This window comes from Hemitrygon akajei, chromosome 20, assembly GCF_048418815.1.
Source record: "Hemitrygon akajei chromosome 20, sHemAka1.3, whole genome shotgun sequence".
NCBI lineage: Eukaryota > Metazoa > Chordata > Chondrichthyes > Myliobatiformes > Dasyatidae > Hemitrygon > Hemitrygon akajei.
The window spans coordinates 30,920,359-30,937,155 of record NC_133143.1 but is presented as its reverse complement, the minus strand read 5'-3'; the positions used below and the strand labels follow the sequence as shown (position 1 = coordinate 30,937,155).

Genomic DNA, 16,797 nt, shown 5'->3' with positions numbered 1-16,797 from the left:
GACACAAGATACTACAAATGCTGGAATCTGGAGCGACATATGAAATGCTGGAGGACCACAGCAGGTTGGGTACCATCCAGATATGGAAATAGTTTCTCAACCCAAAATGTCAATTGTCCATTTCCCTTCATAGATCCTGCCTAACCTGCTGAGTTCCTCCAGCATCTCATCTGTTGTATTGAGTACAATAGGTGGGATGTCATGTTATAGCTCTGCAAGTCACTGGTGAGACAACACAGAGGATTGTGTGTGGTTTGATCATTCAGCTGTACAGACAATGTCAATAAGCTGGAAAGGGTACGGAAGAGATTCACTGGGAAGTTTATTTATTCATTGCCAGCTCAGCCAGCATTTATTGCCCATCCTTAGTTGCCCTTGAGAAGGTAGTGATGAGCTGCCTTCTTGAACTGCTGCAGTCTCTGAAGTGTAGGTACACCCACAGTGCTGTTAGGGAGGGAATTCCATGATTTTGACCCAGCGACAATGAAGGAAAGATGATATGTTTCCAGGTCAGGATGGTGAGTGTCTTGGAGGGGCATTTCCAAGTGATGGTGTTCCCAGGTATCAACACAAGTTACCAGAACTAGAAAGCTTGAGTTATATAGAGAGGCGGGACAGGCTTTTTCTCCCCTGGGCATTAGGAGACTAGGGTGACTTTATAGAAGTGTATAATATAAAGGGCATAGATAATGAGAATGGCCACAGTTTTTTTCCCCCAGGTTCTGGGAGTCTAAAACTAATTACAACATTTAAAAGATGTTTAGACTGGTAAATGGTTAGGAGGGGTATGGGCCACATGCAGGCAAATGGGATTTGCTCAGGTAGACAACTTGGTGTGAATGATTTGGCCCAAACAGCTTTCTTTCATGCTGCATAATTCTGTTAAATATTGACAGAGAGAGAGAACTGTCTCTTATAACTGCAGAGCAGCAGTTATAATCAATCAGACAGGAGACTTTAGCAAAAACAAGAGCCAAGAAGCATTATGGGAGAGAACAGATGTTGCATTTACAGTGCAGACTATTTATCAAAATTGAAAAAAAGATTTTACCAGCAAACTCATTATGAATCTTGATGCTTAAATACAATCTTGTCTGAAATGTTAACCAATTTCTATTCAGTAAAGCTGCACAAACAATATAAGAAATGGTCAACTAATGTTTAGGATGCCAACTGTTAATTTGATTTTTTAATTTACTATTTTTTCAATTTCCAGGGATTATTTGTGTGGACAGTTTTCATTGCCCATATCTGATCACTTTCAAGCAGGCGATGGTGAGTTCCTGCCTTAAATTGCAGCTCATAGTACTCCTGGAATGCCGAGATCTTAGGATTTCCAGGATTTCCACTCAGCAATGCTGAAGGAGCCACAGTACGTTTTAAGATTAGGATGTTGGAAGGAAACCTTCAGGTAGTAGTGTATGAAGGCACCTGCTTTACTTCACTTCCATGGTGGGATGTGTTGTTAGACTGGACGAGAAAAGGAAATTAAGTGAGTTTTGTAGAAAATAGACCTGTGATCATGGTGTACCAATGGTAATGGAGAAGGTGGGAAGGAAGAAAGTAATAGACGATGAGATTACCGTGCAACTTTAATATTGGGTAACATAGTTTCTGTTTTACACATTTTCTTAAATCTCAGCATACAGGATGCATCATGTTCTATTGTGCCAGTGCAAAGGGATACTTTTGTTGAAGAAAGGTGTAAAACATCAACAAGGCTGCTTTCTCCTGGATTGTGTTGAACTTGTTTAGTGTTGTTGGAGCTGCACTCACCAGGCCAATTGGAAGGAACTCCATCAGACTATTAACTTGTGAGTTGGGGAGGGGGAGGATGGAAAGGCTCTGTGTTGTCAGGAGGTGACAGTCATGGCAGGAGATCCAGCCTCTCACTTACTTGAACTGATCATTGCCTGCCACTAATGTTATCTGCTATTTAAAAGTCTGTGGCTAGATATTGTCCATGTACTGTATGCAGGAATGAAGAAGAGCGGTAAGTGAATAATAGCTTTTGTATTTGTAGTACCCAGTTTAAGTCCTTAGCCTCAGGACTCACACTGTTACTTCAGTAACAGTTATTACAGGAACAATTATTGCATCTCAGCCATAAGGCTCTTGAATCAAAGGGGATAACTTCACTCAGCTTCACTTGCCCTTTCAAGGGCAAGGACTCACCATCTCACGTTCTTAGTGTTTATTATTTGTTTATTTATTTATTATTAGCATTGTTGTTACTACTATTTATTTATTTTTGTATTTGCGCAATTTGTTGTCTTTTGCACACTGGTTGAATGCCAAAGTTGGTGCGCTTTTTTATTGATTCCATTATGGTTATTATTCTATGGATTTATTGAGTATGCCTGCAAGAAAATAAATCTCAGGGTTGTATATGGGGACGTGTATGTACTTTGATAATAAATTTACTTTGAACTTTGAATTGCACAAGCAATTCAAACAAATAGTTATTGGTGATGAAAGTTACAAATACTTTACTTGAAATTGTACTTTTCACAAAGTAAATTTCTAGCTTATTTCTGAAATTCATTTGGCAATTAAAACTGTTTTTAAAAAAACTTCCATGAACCAGTGCAATTGAGTAGTGTGTTTATTTTCCTGTATTGAAAACATCCAATGATGTCATTTAAGGAAGCACCCTGGAGAAATTTCAAGAATACAGCTGAAATTGGTTTAACCACAGATACTGTCTTTTAAATCACTGAAAGTATCTTTAAAAATAAATCTGAACTAATTACTGGTCTCAATTGTATATACTTGTTAGTATCCTGCGTCAACATTTGCTCCCAAAAATGTTTAATTTGTGGTGCTTCCTTGAACAATCAGAAATAGGTATAACTTGGTGACTGTTGGCATGCTCAATTATTTGGCTGGCATACACTCAGTGCATACTTTATTAGGTACAGGAGTGTAACCCCGTGTGATCTTCCATTGTTGTAGCCTATCCACTCGAAGGTTCGACATGTTGTGCGTTCAGAGATGCTGTTCTGCATGCCACTGTTGTAACGTGTGGTTATTTGAGTTACCGTTGACTTTCTGTCATCTGGACATTCTCCTCTGACCTCTCTCATTAACAAGGTGTTTTTTGCCCACTGACCTGCTACCCACTGGATGATTTTTGGTTTTTTTTGCACCATTCTCTGTACACACTAGATTTGTGTGTGTGAATATTCCAGGAGATCAGTTTCTGGGATACTCAAAGCACCCCATCTAGTACCAACAATCATTCCACTGTCAAGGTCATCTAGATCACATTTCTTTCCCATTCTGATGTTTGGTCTGAACAACTGATCATGTCTGCCTGCTTGTATGCATTGGGTTGCTGCCACATGATTGGCTGGTTAGATATTTGCATAATAAAGTGGCCACTGAATGTATATGCCAGGTTTGGTAGGTAGGACCAGTGCGTGCATGAAAAACTTGCTTTAAAGACAGACGAAAGTTTATGCTTGTTGGTAACTTGTGTTAGAAAATCCATAATCCATTACAACGCTTTGTTGTTTTGCGGGTGAATTGCTAGCGGAATCATGAACTGTACATGGGAATTCAGTGGATGATCCTACAATATTTAGTTTTGCAATCCAAAGTGCTGTGACCTCCCCCACCCCCACCACAACTTTACAGATAAATTCGGGTGGAATTGATTGCACCATTCTGTGAAAAATTTAAAAGTTGATGCATGGGGAATGCTAGGACATTTGACTTCATTGCACTAGTTAAAGAAACTTATTTGAACAGTTTTTAAATTTTAATAGCATCATTTTATTTTTTAATCACATTACCCAGTTTCTTTCAAGACTGCAGTTTAAAGGCTATATAATCTCCATATAGCCCAGTATGCTGTTTACCCTTCTTTCATCGTTGACAAAACACACTGTAAAAAGCATTTAACAAATTTAAATCTTGTCTATCTACATCTACAAACTGTCAGCAGGACAATCAGCTACCCATCGATTTTCAGAGTATTTTATTTCCTACAATTAGAATTTGAAGCATCTTGTTTACTTCTCATTTGGCACCAATGAGTACTGCTGCACTATTCTCAAAAACAAAGTTATTTTAAAGAGGGCAGTATCCCTTTTATGTTTGCCTACACAGGTAACTTTAAATCACAGCTAAATAGAGGATACCTTACAGTAAGCCACCCTTCAGTGTATCTTGATATACAATGCAGTTCTTTGAAAAAAGGTTCCAGTTTCCATGGAATGCAGTGCAGTATGTTAAACACAATAAAATCCATGAGTCTGTACGTCAATTGCAGCTGTGTTGTAAAATGACTTAAATGTATCCTAAGTAAGACCAGGAGCTCTATGGTTTGGACATAGACAACACACGCTCATTGAAGGCTTGAAGTGAAAAGTTCACTTTAACCAAAGCTGCCCACCTAGAAACCCATGAGATTAAGTTCTACAATGATTTTGCACCGAATTCCACCCCTATATTTTGATTAAAGTACTTACGTGACAGTGGGCTGGGTATTAAATTCAATATAGTTTTTATGGAGTGTTTAAAAAAAATTCAAAGGTGAACAATAATAAGTGGGGTGAAAAACCAGTGTTCCACCTGATCCTATAGGTTTTCCACCTGATAAATTAGGTTAACATTACCTTTGACCCACCTATCTGAGTTTTAAAATTCAGTATGTTTTAGGCCTGAAAAAGGATACTGCAGATTCACACAAACAGACTTTATGGCACATTGGAACTATTGTTGATTTTGTATCAAGAGAAAGAAACATGGGAAAAAACTTTTTCTTTTTTTCCTCGATATTTTTTACAAACATGGATGACAACTTCATTTATTTACTGTTAACACTGTATTGTCATAAACAAAACTGGTATAAATGAAAAATTGTCTTCAAATATCTACATCTAAAACTTTAGGCAGTGAAAGAGAGAGAGAGAGAGAGACAGAGAGCGCGTGTCTCATCAAATGAGCGTGTGGAATGATGCTCGTAATATAAGCGACCAATGAGGTTTTCAGTTAGTGACCACACAAACAAATCCACATACCAGAACAAACAATACTGCTAAATACTTCCTTCAGTTAGTTACTTCATAAAAAAGAAAGCTTGGAAATTCACACATCTGCTCAAACTCGCTTACACTTTTGTAGTTTGTAATTAAAATAGTATTAAGAACAAGAGACGGAAGGAGTACTTTGGCATTGCTGTAATGGACACAATGCTCTCATTGATCAGTAATGTACATCCAATACTTCACAACAAAGCATTAAAATGAAAAAGAAAAAGAACCCAGGAAGGTGGCGAGAGAAATAGTCTTGCTGTACAGAAGAAAACCCGACTGAAAACTACAAGCTGTGACACACGAAAATGTTTGTCTTCAAGAGGTGATAGACTGTCCCTGTAACAAGTGTAAACACATTCAGGCTCTTGTGCTTGACCTTTGACATGGCCTTTCCCATTTCCCTCTTCTTACTTTTAACCACTTTCATTGCCATCCACAATACCATTTTCTTTGCATGATTAATAGTATTCCCCCTCCCTCCCCAACCACCCTCTTTCTTTGTATACACATCATGAACTTCTAGTCCTATCCAACCGCACCCCCAACTCCTGCTCTCTGGTGAGCAAATCTTCCATTTCCTTCATATGAGCTGAATGTCACTTGCATTTCTCTCAGTACTTATCCATCCGACCACCATTTACAACGTTTTACCCAATGACTGTCCTATGGAACAGACCTCTGACAATTTAAGACTTGCTGAAAAATGTCTTGTGATATTCATGCACATGCACAGTTCCCAGGGTCTTGTTTTTTCTTGTGTATCTGCCACCTCTGCTTAGACCCAAGAATCGGGTGAGGCTGGATAGTGGCTTGTCTCGTAGTTTAACTCACTATAGGGACGCGCGGCAGAATAGAAATCAACATAATTGCCTGTTGACTTCAGGCCGAGATGCATGTTGTATTCACTGGTTGCTGGGCGACTGTGCACCTGATCTTCAAAGAAAGAGTCATCGTAATTTCCAGTAGAGTTTTGATAGGTTTGATAAGTGTCATAGTCTTTCCTACTGGGTTCCTGTGCAACAGGTTGCGATGAAACCTATAGAAAAAAACAAATTAGACCATGATTCTCAATTTAACTGCTTGAAATCTGCAATTTCCCCCTCCCCTTTTAAATTTATGTCCAAATCATGTTTATATAAATGATATAAACATGAGAAAGTCTGCAGATGCTGGAAATCCAAAGTAACACACACAAAATTCTGGACCTGACCTGCTGAGTTCCTCCAGCATTTTGTGTGGACGTAAATGCATAAGGCTTGATCAGTAAATTTGCAGATGTCAAGAAATTAGGTATTGTTGTTAATTGTGAAGAAGGTTATCATAGATTACAGGGGATCTTGATCAGTTAGAACGGACAGAGGGAGTAGCAAATGCAGAGAAGTGTGAGGTGATGGCATTTCGAAAGATCACAAGAGCAGAAGTGCATGGATTATAGGTAGAAATGGTGATGAAGAAGGTGTTTTGTCCACTGGCATTCAATCAGGGCATGGAATATAGTATTTGGGACATAATGTTTTGATTGTATAAGTCGTTGGTGAGGCTGTACTTGGAGTAATGTGTACAGCTTTGGTTAGTTTGTTACAGGAAAGATATTGAAAGACTACAGACAAGATTTATGATCATATTGCCAAAGCTAGAGGGCTTGAAATATAGGGAGAGGTTGGCCAGACTAGGTCTTTTCTCCTTAGAGCATAGATGAATGGTAAGTGTATAGGATTAAAGAAATGTTTAAAATTATGAAAGGCATAGAAAAGGTGGATGGTAAACTTTTCCCCTGAGTGGGGGGGGGGGGGTGTCCAAAACTAGAGGGCATGGGTTGAAGGTGAGAGGGCAAAGATTCAAAAAGGACCTGAAGGGCAACATTTTCACACAGAGGGTGGTGAGTATGTTGGATAAGCTGCCAGAGGTACTGGTTGAGACAGGTACAATAATATCATTTAAGAAGCACCTGAATAAGTACATAGAGTGATGGGGCTTACAGGAATATGGGACAATTGCAGAAAATTAGAGCTAATTGGTTGGATACTGTGGTTGGCATGGACTCATTAGGCATTGCTCTATGACTAATTCTCTTTCTGAAAGTCACAACAGAATCTATTTCCACTAACTTTTAATTTATACATTCCAGATCAAAACAGTATAAACTAATTTCTTTACCTTCTGCTATCTAGTTGGCTAATTTCCTTAAATTGGTGCATTCCCAAAACTTCAGGCAAGAGAAACAGATCCCACTCCATCAAAAATAGATATTACAACTTATTTCAATTAAATTCCTCTTATATTTTTCTGCTTTAAGAACAAAGCCTATCTAGAAATACTAGTTAAAGTTCTGTTTATATAGAATTAGTTTACACAATACAATAGTGATTTTCTGGATTTATACCATTTTTAATAAGAACGGAATTCAAAAAATTCCCAACATTTGCCAAGGCCACCGATGTCAAGAGAAGGCAGAATATAAATTTAACCTGTTGTTTCTAATAGTGTTGTACAATAGCCCCATTAGAATGAAACTGGCACTTGGAAAATAAAATAATGAGAATAGATTGCATAAATTTGGCTTGTATTCCCACATCTAAGGGATGATGAAGATATTTAACAGGATTAGAAGCTATGTTCCCTGGTGGAGAGTATGTAAATGGGGTGGGGAAGGAAATAATTTGTAAAATTAGAAGGAAATCCAAGAGGACAATCAGAAAGCACTTCCACAACAAAAGATAGTGCAAGTCTACGGTTATTATCAAATAGACATCTCAAGATTAAGACTGGTAGATTGTTTATAAGGTTATGGAGGAAAGGTAAGCAAATGTAATTGAGGTGTTAATGGGCCTTAATCTAATTAAATGGTAAAATAGGGTCAAAGGGAAGACTGGCCTATTCTTTTGCCTTTATTGTCTTACTGCTAGAAATGGAATTTCCGTTTATAGATTCATAGAGTTACATATTGAAGCAGGCCCAACTCATTCATACCAACCAAGGCGCCTATATACATGAATCCCTTTTACCTAGGTTTGACCTAAGTCCCTCTAAAGCTTTCTATCTATCATACCTGCCCAAATGTCTTTTAAATATTGTATTTGCATTGGCCCCTACCACGTCATCTGGAAGCTCATTCTAAGATCCACCACCATCTGTGGAAAAACTTGCCCCCTCAACTCACCTTTAAACATTTCCCCCTCTCACTTTAAATCTAATCCCTCTAGTTTGCCCTCCCCCACCACTAGCTAGCCTGGGAAAATAGTGAAAATATCTATTTATGCCTCATAATTTTATAAACCTCTATCAGATAATCTCCCAGGCCTGCTTTGCTCTACAGAAAATAGTCCCAGCCTATCAATTCTCTGAAAAACTCAAGGACACCAATCCATCAACATTTCTGTGAATCTTTTCTGCACTCACTCTAGCCTAATCACATCTTTCCTATGGTGTGCTTAACCAAAGTGCTGCTAACCAAAGAAAAGCCTAACCTTTGTTTCGTTAGATGGAAATTTTTAATTCACAAATGTTAGGGATAAATTTGTCATGCAACTATCTTGATTACTTTTGAATTCTTGTGGTGTTAACCTTGCCCTACTATGTAGCTGGAGATCAATTGTTCTCCATTGGTATACTGGGTTTCCTAGGCTTTGGCTCCATCTGTATCTCTTGATTGAGAACGAATGGGTACATAAGGCTGAGCTTTCTACAAAAGTACACCTAATATTATTCCCTCTTCCATCAGCTTGTAAAAACATAGAAATCACAATAATTTGGGAGAAGAAAAGTCACCAAGCTCATTCTCCTGGTAATTCTCAAAGGAAAATATCTAAAATTTACTGGAGCAAAAGACAAACGGCTGGAGGATCTTGGCAGGTCAAGCAGTATCAGTGAGGCTCCTGATTCCAGCAAGTTGTCTACAGTTTATAATCTGTAGCATTCTCACTAGTGAAAGGAGACTAAAGATTAGGAAAGCTTCTGCATTTAGCTGCTTTGCTCAGATATCATTCCATACAGGCTGCCAATAGTTAAACATGTAAGCCATTTGTTTTTAAAAAAATGAATAACAGACCTGGTTGTGCTTGATAGCCTCAACGGGAGTAGCGTAGGAATTCCTATAGCCTGATCCAGCCACTACAGAGAGCTGAGCTGTTCAAATAAAAATAGGTCACATTAAGGCATGTGATACAAAACATTATATTAAGAAAATCAATAGGTTATTGGTTAAGCTCTGTTATTTCCAATAGATGCGTTCCCTCTGCCATTGGGGATTGAGCCCTCAACCTAGAAAAACTGAGAGGTTTCAAAGAAAGTATAAAAGTAACTTCCCTTTATTTACTATCTGATCTCATAAACCCTCATCTCCAACTTACTTGTCCCACCATGTTGAATGGAAAACTAATCAATGACATAACATTCTGAAATTTGCTACATAACATTGCCAGGGCAGCATTTCAATCAGACCCACCACCAGGATCTGCTCAATACAGTTAGTGTTGAGCAATAAATTCTATTCTATCCAGTTAGCCACATTCTGAGAACAAATACAACAAAATGTACTTATTTGACGGTGCCTATTGTGGAAAGCAGGTTCTTGCTTCTTACCACGCTTGAGTTTAGGTCCATAAATAATTATTTGTATGGTTTTGATAGCAATCATACAACATAATGTGACTTAATCCCATTGCTCTGCTGGGCTTCGAAAGTTAACATATTCCTTGCACGATAGAGGGCAGTACCAGCAACCATGGTTTTAATGGATTGATTACAATGCTGCATCACATATTATGATATCTTAGTCGGCTGACAGTCAATGCAGAGTTCTCAAGAATGAATTTCTTTGTGTAGAAATAAAGATAAAGGCCCTTATTACTAAGGTGTAGGAACTATCAAGGAAATCTTTAAATATCATTGTGCTCAGGTAGCAAAGCTTCTGCTGCAGGAGGTAAGGTTTGGTTACATTAAAAGGTGATTTCCTATTCATGAGACATTGAAGCAGAACTTTCAGCCCATACAGTCCACTCAGCCATTCCATCATGGCTGATCCCGGATCCCATTCAACCCCATACACTTGCACTCTCACCATATCCCTTGAGGGCTCGACCGATCAGGAATCTGTCAACTTCTGCGTTAAATATACCCATGGACTTGGCGTTCATTGCAGTCTGTGGTAGATTCACCACTCTTTGGCTAAAATAAAATCCTCAATTCTGTTTTAAAATTGCCCCTCAATTTTGAGGCTGCACCGTCTAGTTCTGGATACCCCCACCAGAGGAACCATCCTTTTCACATCCAGCTTATCTAATCCTTTCAACTTTTGGTAGATTTCAATGAGATCCCTACTCATTATGCTAAGTTCCACTGAATAGAGGCCCAAAGCTGCCAAATGCCTATCAAGTTAATCCCATTCATTCCTGGAATCATCCTCATGAACCGCCTCTGGACTCTTTCCAATGACAACTCATCCTTTCTGAGATAATGGGGTCCAAAACTGTTGACAATAGTCCAAGTGTGGCCTGACTAGTGTCTTATAAAACTTCACCATTATCTCATGTTTATATTCAATTCTCTTTGAAATAAATGGCAACATTGCATTTGCTTTCTTTACCACAGACTCATCCTGTGAATTAACCTTCTGGGAGTCTTGCACAAGGACTCCTAGATCTCTTTACACTTCTAATGTTTGAATTTTCTACCCATTTAGATAACAGTCTGCACTATTGTTCCTTTTACCAAAATGCATTATCATACATTTCCCAATACTGTATTCCATCCGCCATGTTTTTGCCCATTCTTCCAATTTGTCTAAGTCCTACTGCAATTGCATTGCTTCCTCAGCATTACCTACCTCTCGACCTATCTTTGTATCATTCGTGAACTTTACCACAAAGCCGTTAATTTCACTATCCAAATCACTGACAAACAATGAAAAGTAGTGGTCCCAATACTGACCCCTGAAGAACACCACTAATCATTGACAGCCAACCAGAAAAGGCTCCCTTTATTACCACTTGCTGCCTCTTGCCTGTCAGCCACTCCTCTATCCATGCCAGTATATCTCCTGTAACACCATAGAATTTTATCTTGTTAAGCAGCCTCATGAGAGGCACCTTATCAAGTGCCTTCTAGAAATCTAAGTAAATGACATCCACTGCCTCTTCTTTGTTCAACCTGCTTGTTACTTCCTCAAAGAATTCTAATAGATTTGTTTAGCAAGATTTCCCTTCACAGAAACCATGATGATTTTGAATTATTTTATCATTAGTCTCCAAGTACCCTGAAATGTAGTCCTTAATAGTGGACTTCAGCACTGTCCAAACCACTGAAGTTAGGCTAACAGGCTTATAACTTCCTCTCTTCTGTTCTCCTTGCTTCTTAAAGGGAGGAGTGACGTTTGTAATTTTCTGTTCCTCTGGGACCATGCCAGAATCAAGTGATTTATGAAAGATCATTACTAATGCATCCATTATCTCTTCAGCAACCTCTTTCAGGACTTTGTGATGTAGTCCACCTGGTCCAGGTGACTTATCTACCTTAAGACCTTTTCAGTTTGCCTAACATTTTTTCCTTTGTAATAGCAATGGCACTCATTCCTGCTCCCTGACACTCATGGACCTCTGGCATATAGCTAATGTCTTCCACAGTAAAGACTGAAGCAAAGTACTTATTAAGTTCATCTGACATTTCTTTGTTCCCCCATTACTACTTTACCAGCATCATTTTCCAGTGGTCCAACATCAACTCTCTCCTCTTTTATTCTTCATATAACTGAAAAATCTTTTAGTATCCTGTTTCATAATATCAGCTAGTTTGTCCTCATATTTCATAATTCATCATTTCCCTTATTGTCGGCTGTTGGCACAGTGACATCAGCGCCGGACTCCGGAACGGAGGTTCCCGGGTTCGAATCCAGTCAGGCCGCTCCCAAGTATGCTTTCCATCCATGTCGGGTTGAGTGTTGAGCTTGCAATTCAACCTCATAAGATAAAGAAAAACACTGCGAAATATCTGTGTGAGGAGTGGCGCGCCACACAATCTTTCGTTCCACGCCTTGTAGGGCATGAAAATGCCCAATGCTGGCCTCTCAGGCCTGAGTCAACGTTTCCCGTTCCCTTTTATTTAGTTAGTTGCCTTTTGTAGGATTTAAAAAAATGTCCCAATCATCCACTTCCCACTCACTTCTGTTATCTTATATGCCCCTTCCTTGGCTTTTATGCAGTCCTTAACTACTCTTGTCAGCCATGGTTGCCTAGCCATGGCGTTTGAGAACCTCTTCTTCTGTGGGACATATCTATCCTGCGTTTTGTGAACTATTTCAAGAAACTTCAGCTACCTCTGTTCTGCTGTTATCCCCGACAGTATCCCCCTCTAATCCACCTGGGCAAGCTCCTCTCTCATGCCTCTGTAATTCCCTTTATTCCATTGTGATACTGATATATCTGACGTATGCTTCTCCCTCTCAAACTGCAGTATAATTGCACTTATATTCTTGCAATGTAAGTGAGAATTGCACCCAGGCCAAAAGAATTAAACATATACCCAATATGCCTTACATCTTACATTTTTAAAATACCCAAGAATACTTAAAGGAATATACATTCTCTTCGATAGAAAGTGGTGACTATAATCAACAACTGTCACTCCTGCACCTATTTGGTCCTAACAGCCAAAGATGAATCTTTCCCTATCATCTCTTGGCATTTCTCACAATAAAAATATCTGGAACTCTCCTGTTTTGCCTCAGTTGTTAAAATTTGTTGAAGCTGAAGCCGTTTGTACAAAGGATAACAAAGTTAGTTAAATACTAAAGTCCCTAAATACATTCAGAAGCATTAAAAGTAATTTGCTTTTTCTTAATTTTGATAAAATGGTAATAAGGGAATGTAAGCCATCTATTTATTCATATTAGACAATTATTATTAACTAAAAGAAGCTATATTATATCCATGTCTTGTTAAAATAAGGATAATAAGAGAATTGACATAAAACTGTCTAAGGATCAGTTTGGATCAGGTGAATTCATATACTCCTATCCCAGTAAACAATGAATAAAGCAGACTGGGAGAGGTTCTTCTACTTAACTACTTTCAGCTTGGTTTGAAATGGAAGCGAGGAAATCTACCTCAAGTCCTGTGATAAGATGTGCAACTATCAATTTTGGCAAAGAACAGAATTTAGCTGAGTTCCAAGCTAGTTGCCTTCCAAGGCTTGGTTGGCTTAACTCTGAATGTTTGCTTGAATAGAGTTGGAGAGTTCTTTTAGAGGTCCGTAGAATCAACTGCATGTACATTAGCTCTTCTAGCAAGATGGGCAGAAAATGATAAGGAATACACCTTTGATGTTTAATGAAGATATTTCCAGTTTTCTCACTGAAAATACATTACTGAGGAATATAAAATACATATTCATGGAGTAGAGTACAGGTTTCCCTCGCAATCTGAAGGTAGAGCGTTCCTATGAAACTGTTTGTAATCCGAAATGTCATAAAGCGAAGAAGCAATCACCATTAATTTATATGGGAAAATTTTTTGAGCGTTCCCAGACCCAAAAAAATAACCTACCAAATCAAAGCAAATAACACATAAAACCTAAAATAACACTGACATATAGTAAAAGCAGGAATGATATAATAAATTTACACCCTATGTAAAGTAGAAATATCATAGGTACGGTGTAGTTTCACTTATCAAACTCAGGAAGGCAGCGAACCAAAATCGATTTGGAGAAAAAAAATTGGCACGTACACGCATGCGCAAACAACTGCCCGCACAAGGTTTCACGGTCATTGTAGTCTTTCTTAAGGTAAACACACGTATAAAGCGGGTGTCTTTTTTTTCGTAAAAGAGAAAATCCTCTGTGGTTAGCGAAAACAGGTACTAATGTAAGTCTTTCGTAACAGCGAGTTGTCGTAAATTGAACGCTCGAAAAGCGGGGGCCACCTGTATAAGATTTAGTTGAGAAAGCAAACTAAGGTTAAGAGGCATTTATTGAAGAACTGAATTAAATCAGTAGAGATAAATACATGATAATCAGCGTGAGCACAGTGGAAAAAGCCTCTTACAACTCTGAATGAGGGAGTAGACTCAAAAGTCTACTCCAGATCCTCCTCCTTCTGTTCTCACCTGGAATAGTATCTTTTCTAGAGGTATGTTCTCCTTTACTCGCATGGTAGCTAGAGTTGGTCCCGGTTGTGTCATAGTCAGACTTTCTTTCTTTTAAGTTGATCATCTCTCGAGGTGAAGCTGGGGCGCTTGCTGAAATTGAGAGGATCTGTGTTATTCAGATATATTCCCTATGACCTTTTTAACAAAAAGGTTAGCCACTTGAAACTGGAGTTGTTCACTCTACTTGACCAACTGAAAGCCTTTTTGAATCTACAGCACAAAATTGTTTGAGTGATTGCAATCAGGAAGACAGTTTCACACACCACCCCATTTCACCATCCCTTGAAAGCAATGGAAAATAAATTGTTGAAATATTAGGAGCGGAGCTTGAACTCAGTTATCGGACACAGATAATGTCTTCACCTCTACCACATCTAGCAAGCTGCTGATTCTCCTGGGCCAGCAGTTGCTGACCTTGGTGACAGAGGCTGGGAGGAAAAGGGAAGCGGGCAGCAGGATGCAAGTAGGAAAGAGACATGGGATTATGATTCTTCCACAGGCTTTGCAACTGGTTTGATTCAATAAAGGAAACTCACGTATAGAAGAATACATTAATACATGTTTATACTGTTTTGGAGACATTCCAATTACAGTTTTATGGCTCACAGCCTTTGAAAATTCAAGAGAGGGACAAAGGAGACTATAGATTCTGTAATCTGGAGCAACATACAAAGAACTGTGGAACTCTGTGGGGCAATTATCATCCCATGAAGGGAAATGGTCTGTCAATGCTTTGGATAAAGACCCTTCATCTGGACTGAAGGAAAGAGGGGAGATAGATGACCTGCTAAGTTCCTCTGACATTTTGTGTTTCACTCTGAAAATTCAAGATGCTGCTACAGGTTAACCTTAAGAGTATGAGGATCTATCAACAACAAATCAGAAGATAATGAAGACTGGGTGCACTGACCTAAATAACAAATTCATCTTGTAAGAGCTAAACTTCTAGAGCACTGAGCAAAAACCCTAAATGTACTTGTTTTAAATGAGGAAACAGAGAGCTGAAACTGTTGACAGGTATATCCTTTCCAAGAATATGCCTCACAAAATCGACTAAAATTCTTATGTGACATTATTTTGAAAAATAAATTCGTTTACAGTGATCTTAATGTCCTGGGAATTAGGCCTTAATTTTGTGTAAAAGAAAAAAAAATGTGTAAAGACTTAATGAAGTTCAGCCTGACTTGATTTACAATTGCTGATAGATTGACGGAAAATAGCAAAACTCTGTGAAGTATTGTACTAATTTTAAGAATTGGAATATAAAGTTACTTCCCCTACTAACTTATCCTTGGTTTAAAAAAAAACTTCTAGCTATGCTCCATGTTTGCCTCACTGAAATGAGGAATTAAGATTTCCTCACTAATATTAATAGATAACAGTACTTCATTGCTCAAAAACCTGCAATCTCTGGCTTGCTTCCTTGCTGAAAAATTTCTTGTTGACAAATGACAGTTTTATTGCAAATTCTGAGAAGGAAACTTGAAATGAGAAGGAACTGCAAAATTGATAGCAAGCCAATAAAAAAATGTCAAGTCGATAAATTTTGGCTTTCATTTAGTCATATACCTGCAGCAGGGATAACTCACGTTATTAGGAACAGGCAGCCCTGCCAATCACACTCAAGAGTCTACTTGTGTATGTTTGCTTCCAAAATACCTCTACAACTGAAACGATGACGTAACATGCTCCAATAACTTTTTGTGTACCTGTTGAGCACTCAGCTTAAAATGAAATGTGCAAAAGGTAATTTAAAAGGAAACTGCAGTGGTCAATTGGTTTCATGGCAGGTCATTTAATCAGGACAGGGTTGCCATAAATTTCTGTTAGATGGGTTTCATGTAAGTTATTTTTGCTTTGAAAACTGTTTTTGTAGCTTGAAGGATGACATGAAGGTTCCTGTGAAATGGACCAAATCTTTTAAAAGATAACATTCCCACTGTAAAAAATTATTGTGATATTTTACATCCTACAAAAACTATCTGTTTACGGCAGCTGGTTTTCAAATTCATTTTTCATTTAATATAGTACTGAATAAAGTTGAACACTATTTTATATGAACTGTAAAGGGTTTATGCAGGGGGAAGGGAGCATTGATAAGAGGGTTGATAACAATGCAAAATATTGTATCATGAAATAACTTCATTTTACAACACAGAAAATGAAACTCAAACAGGTTATTTGTTATTACATGCAATGTAAATACTTATGTGCAGTATTTAGGATGGATTTGCTGCCCTTACCTAGAAAATTTAACTGAAGTCACGTGTCTTCTCTCAGGTGGCATAAAAAAATACTCGAGCAATTACTTGAAGAACACTTGAGTCAAAGTCCATATTTTCCCTCAATCAGATAAACTAAGTATAAAATTATCAGGATGCTATTTATGGAATCTCGATGTGTACAGATAGGTTACAATAATGACTACCCTTCAAAAGTACATTGTTGACTTTACAGTGCCAGGGTTACTCTGAAATAAAATCAGCTACCGAAGGATAGATAGGTCTGGATAAGTAACAGGTTTGAGGCTACTGTAATGAATTTCCTTTAGAGTAATAACCCACTCCCCTAAGCACCACGTATTGAACTGTTGTCTGCGCATGCACATTGTCCTT

At 38.3% G+C, this 16,797-nt stretch overlaps 1 protein-coding gene across 12 annotated transcripts in view; it reads right to left on the bottom strand.

The window, feature by feature from the left end:
- Positions 1–5,171: 5,171 nt before the first annotated feature.
- LOC140713685 (catenin delta-2-like) overlaps positions 5,172–16,797 on the bottom strand; it is a 1,190,818-nt gene continuing 1,179,192 nt past the window's right edge. For all 12 annotated transcript variants that reach the window (XM_073024066.1, XM_073024071.1, XM_073024072.1 and 9 more), the window contains 3 exons: positions 14,141–14,272; positions 9,091–9,167; positions 5,172–6,078 (listed from right to left, as the gene is read on the bottom strand). In XM_073024066.1, the coding sequence (XP_072880167.1) occupies positions 5,818–6,078; positions 9,091–9,167; positions 14,141–14,272 (470 nt within the window). In that variant the 3' untranslated portion in view covers positions 5,172–5,817. The remainder of the gene's footprint in view (positions 6,079–9,090; positions 9,168–14,140; positions 14,273–16,797) is intronic.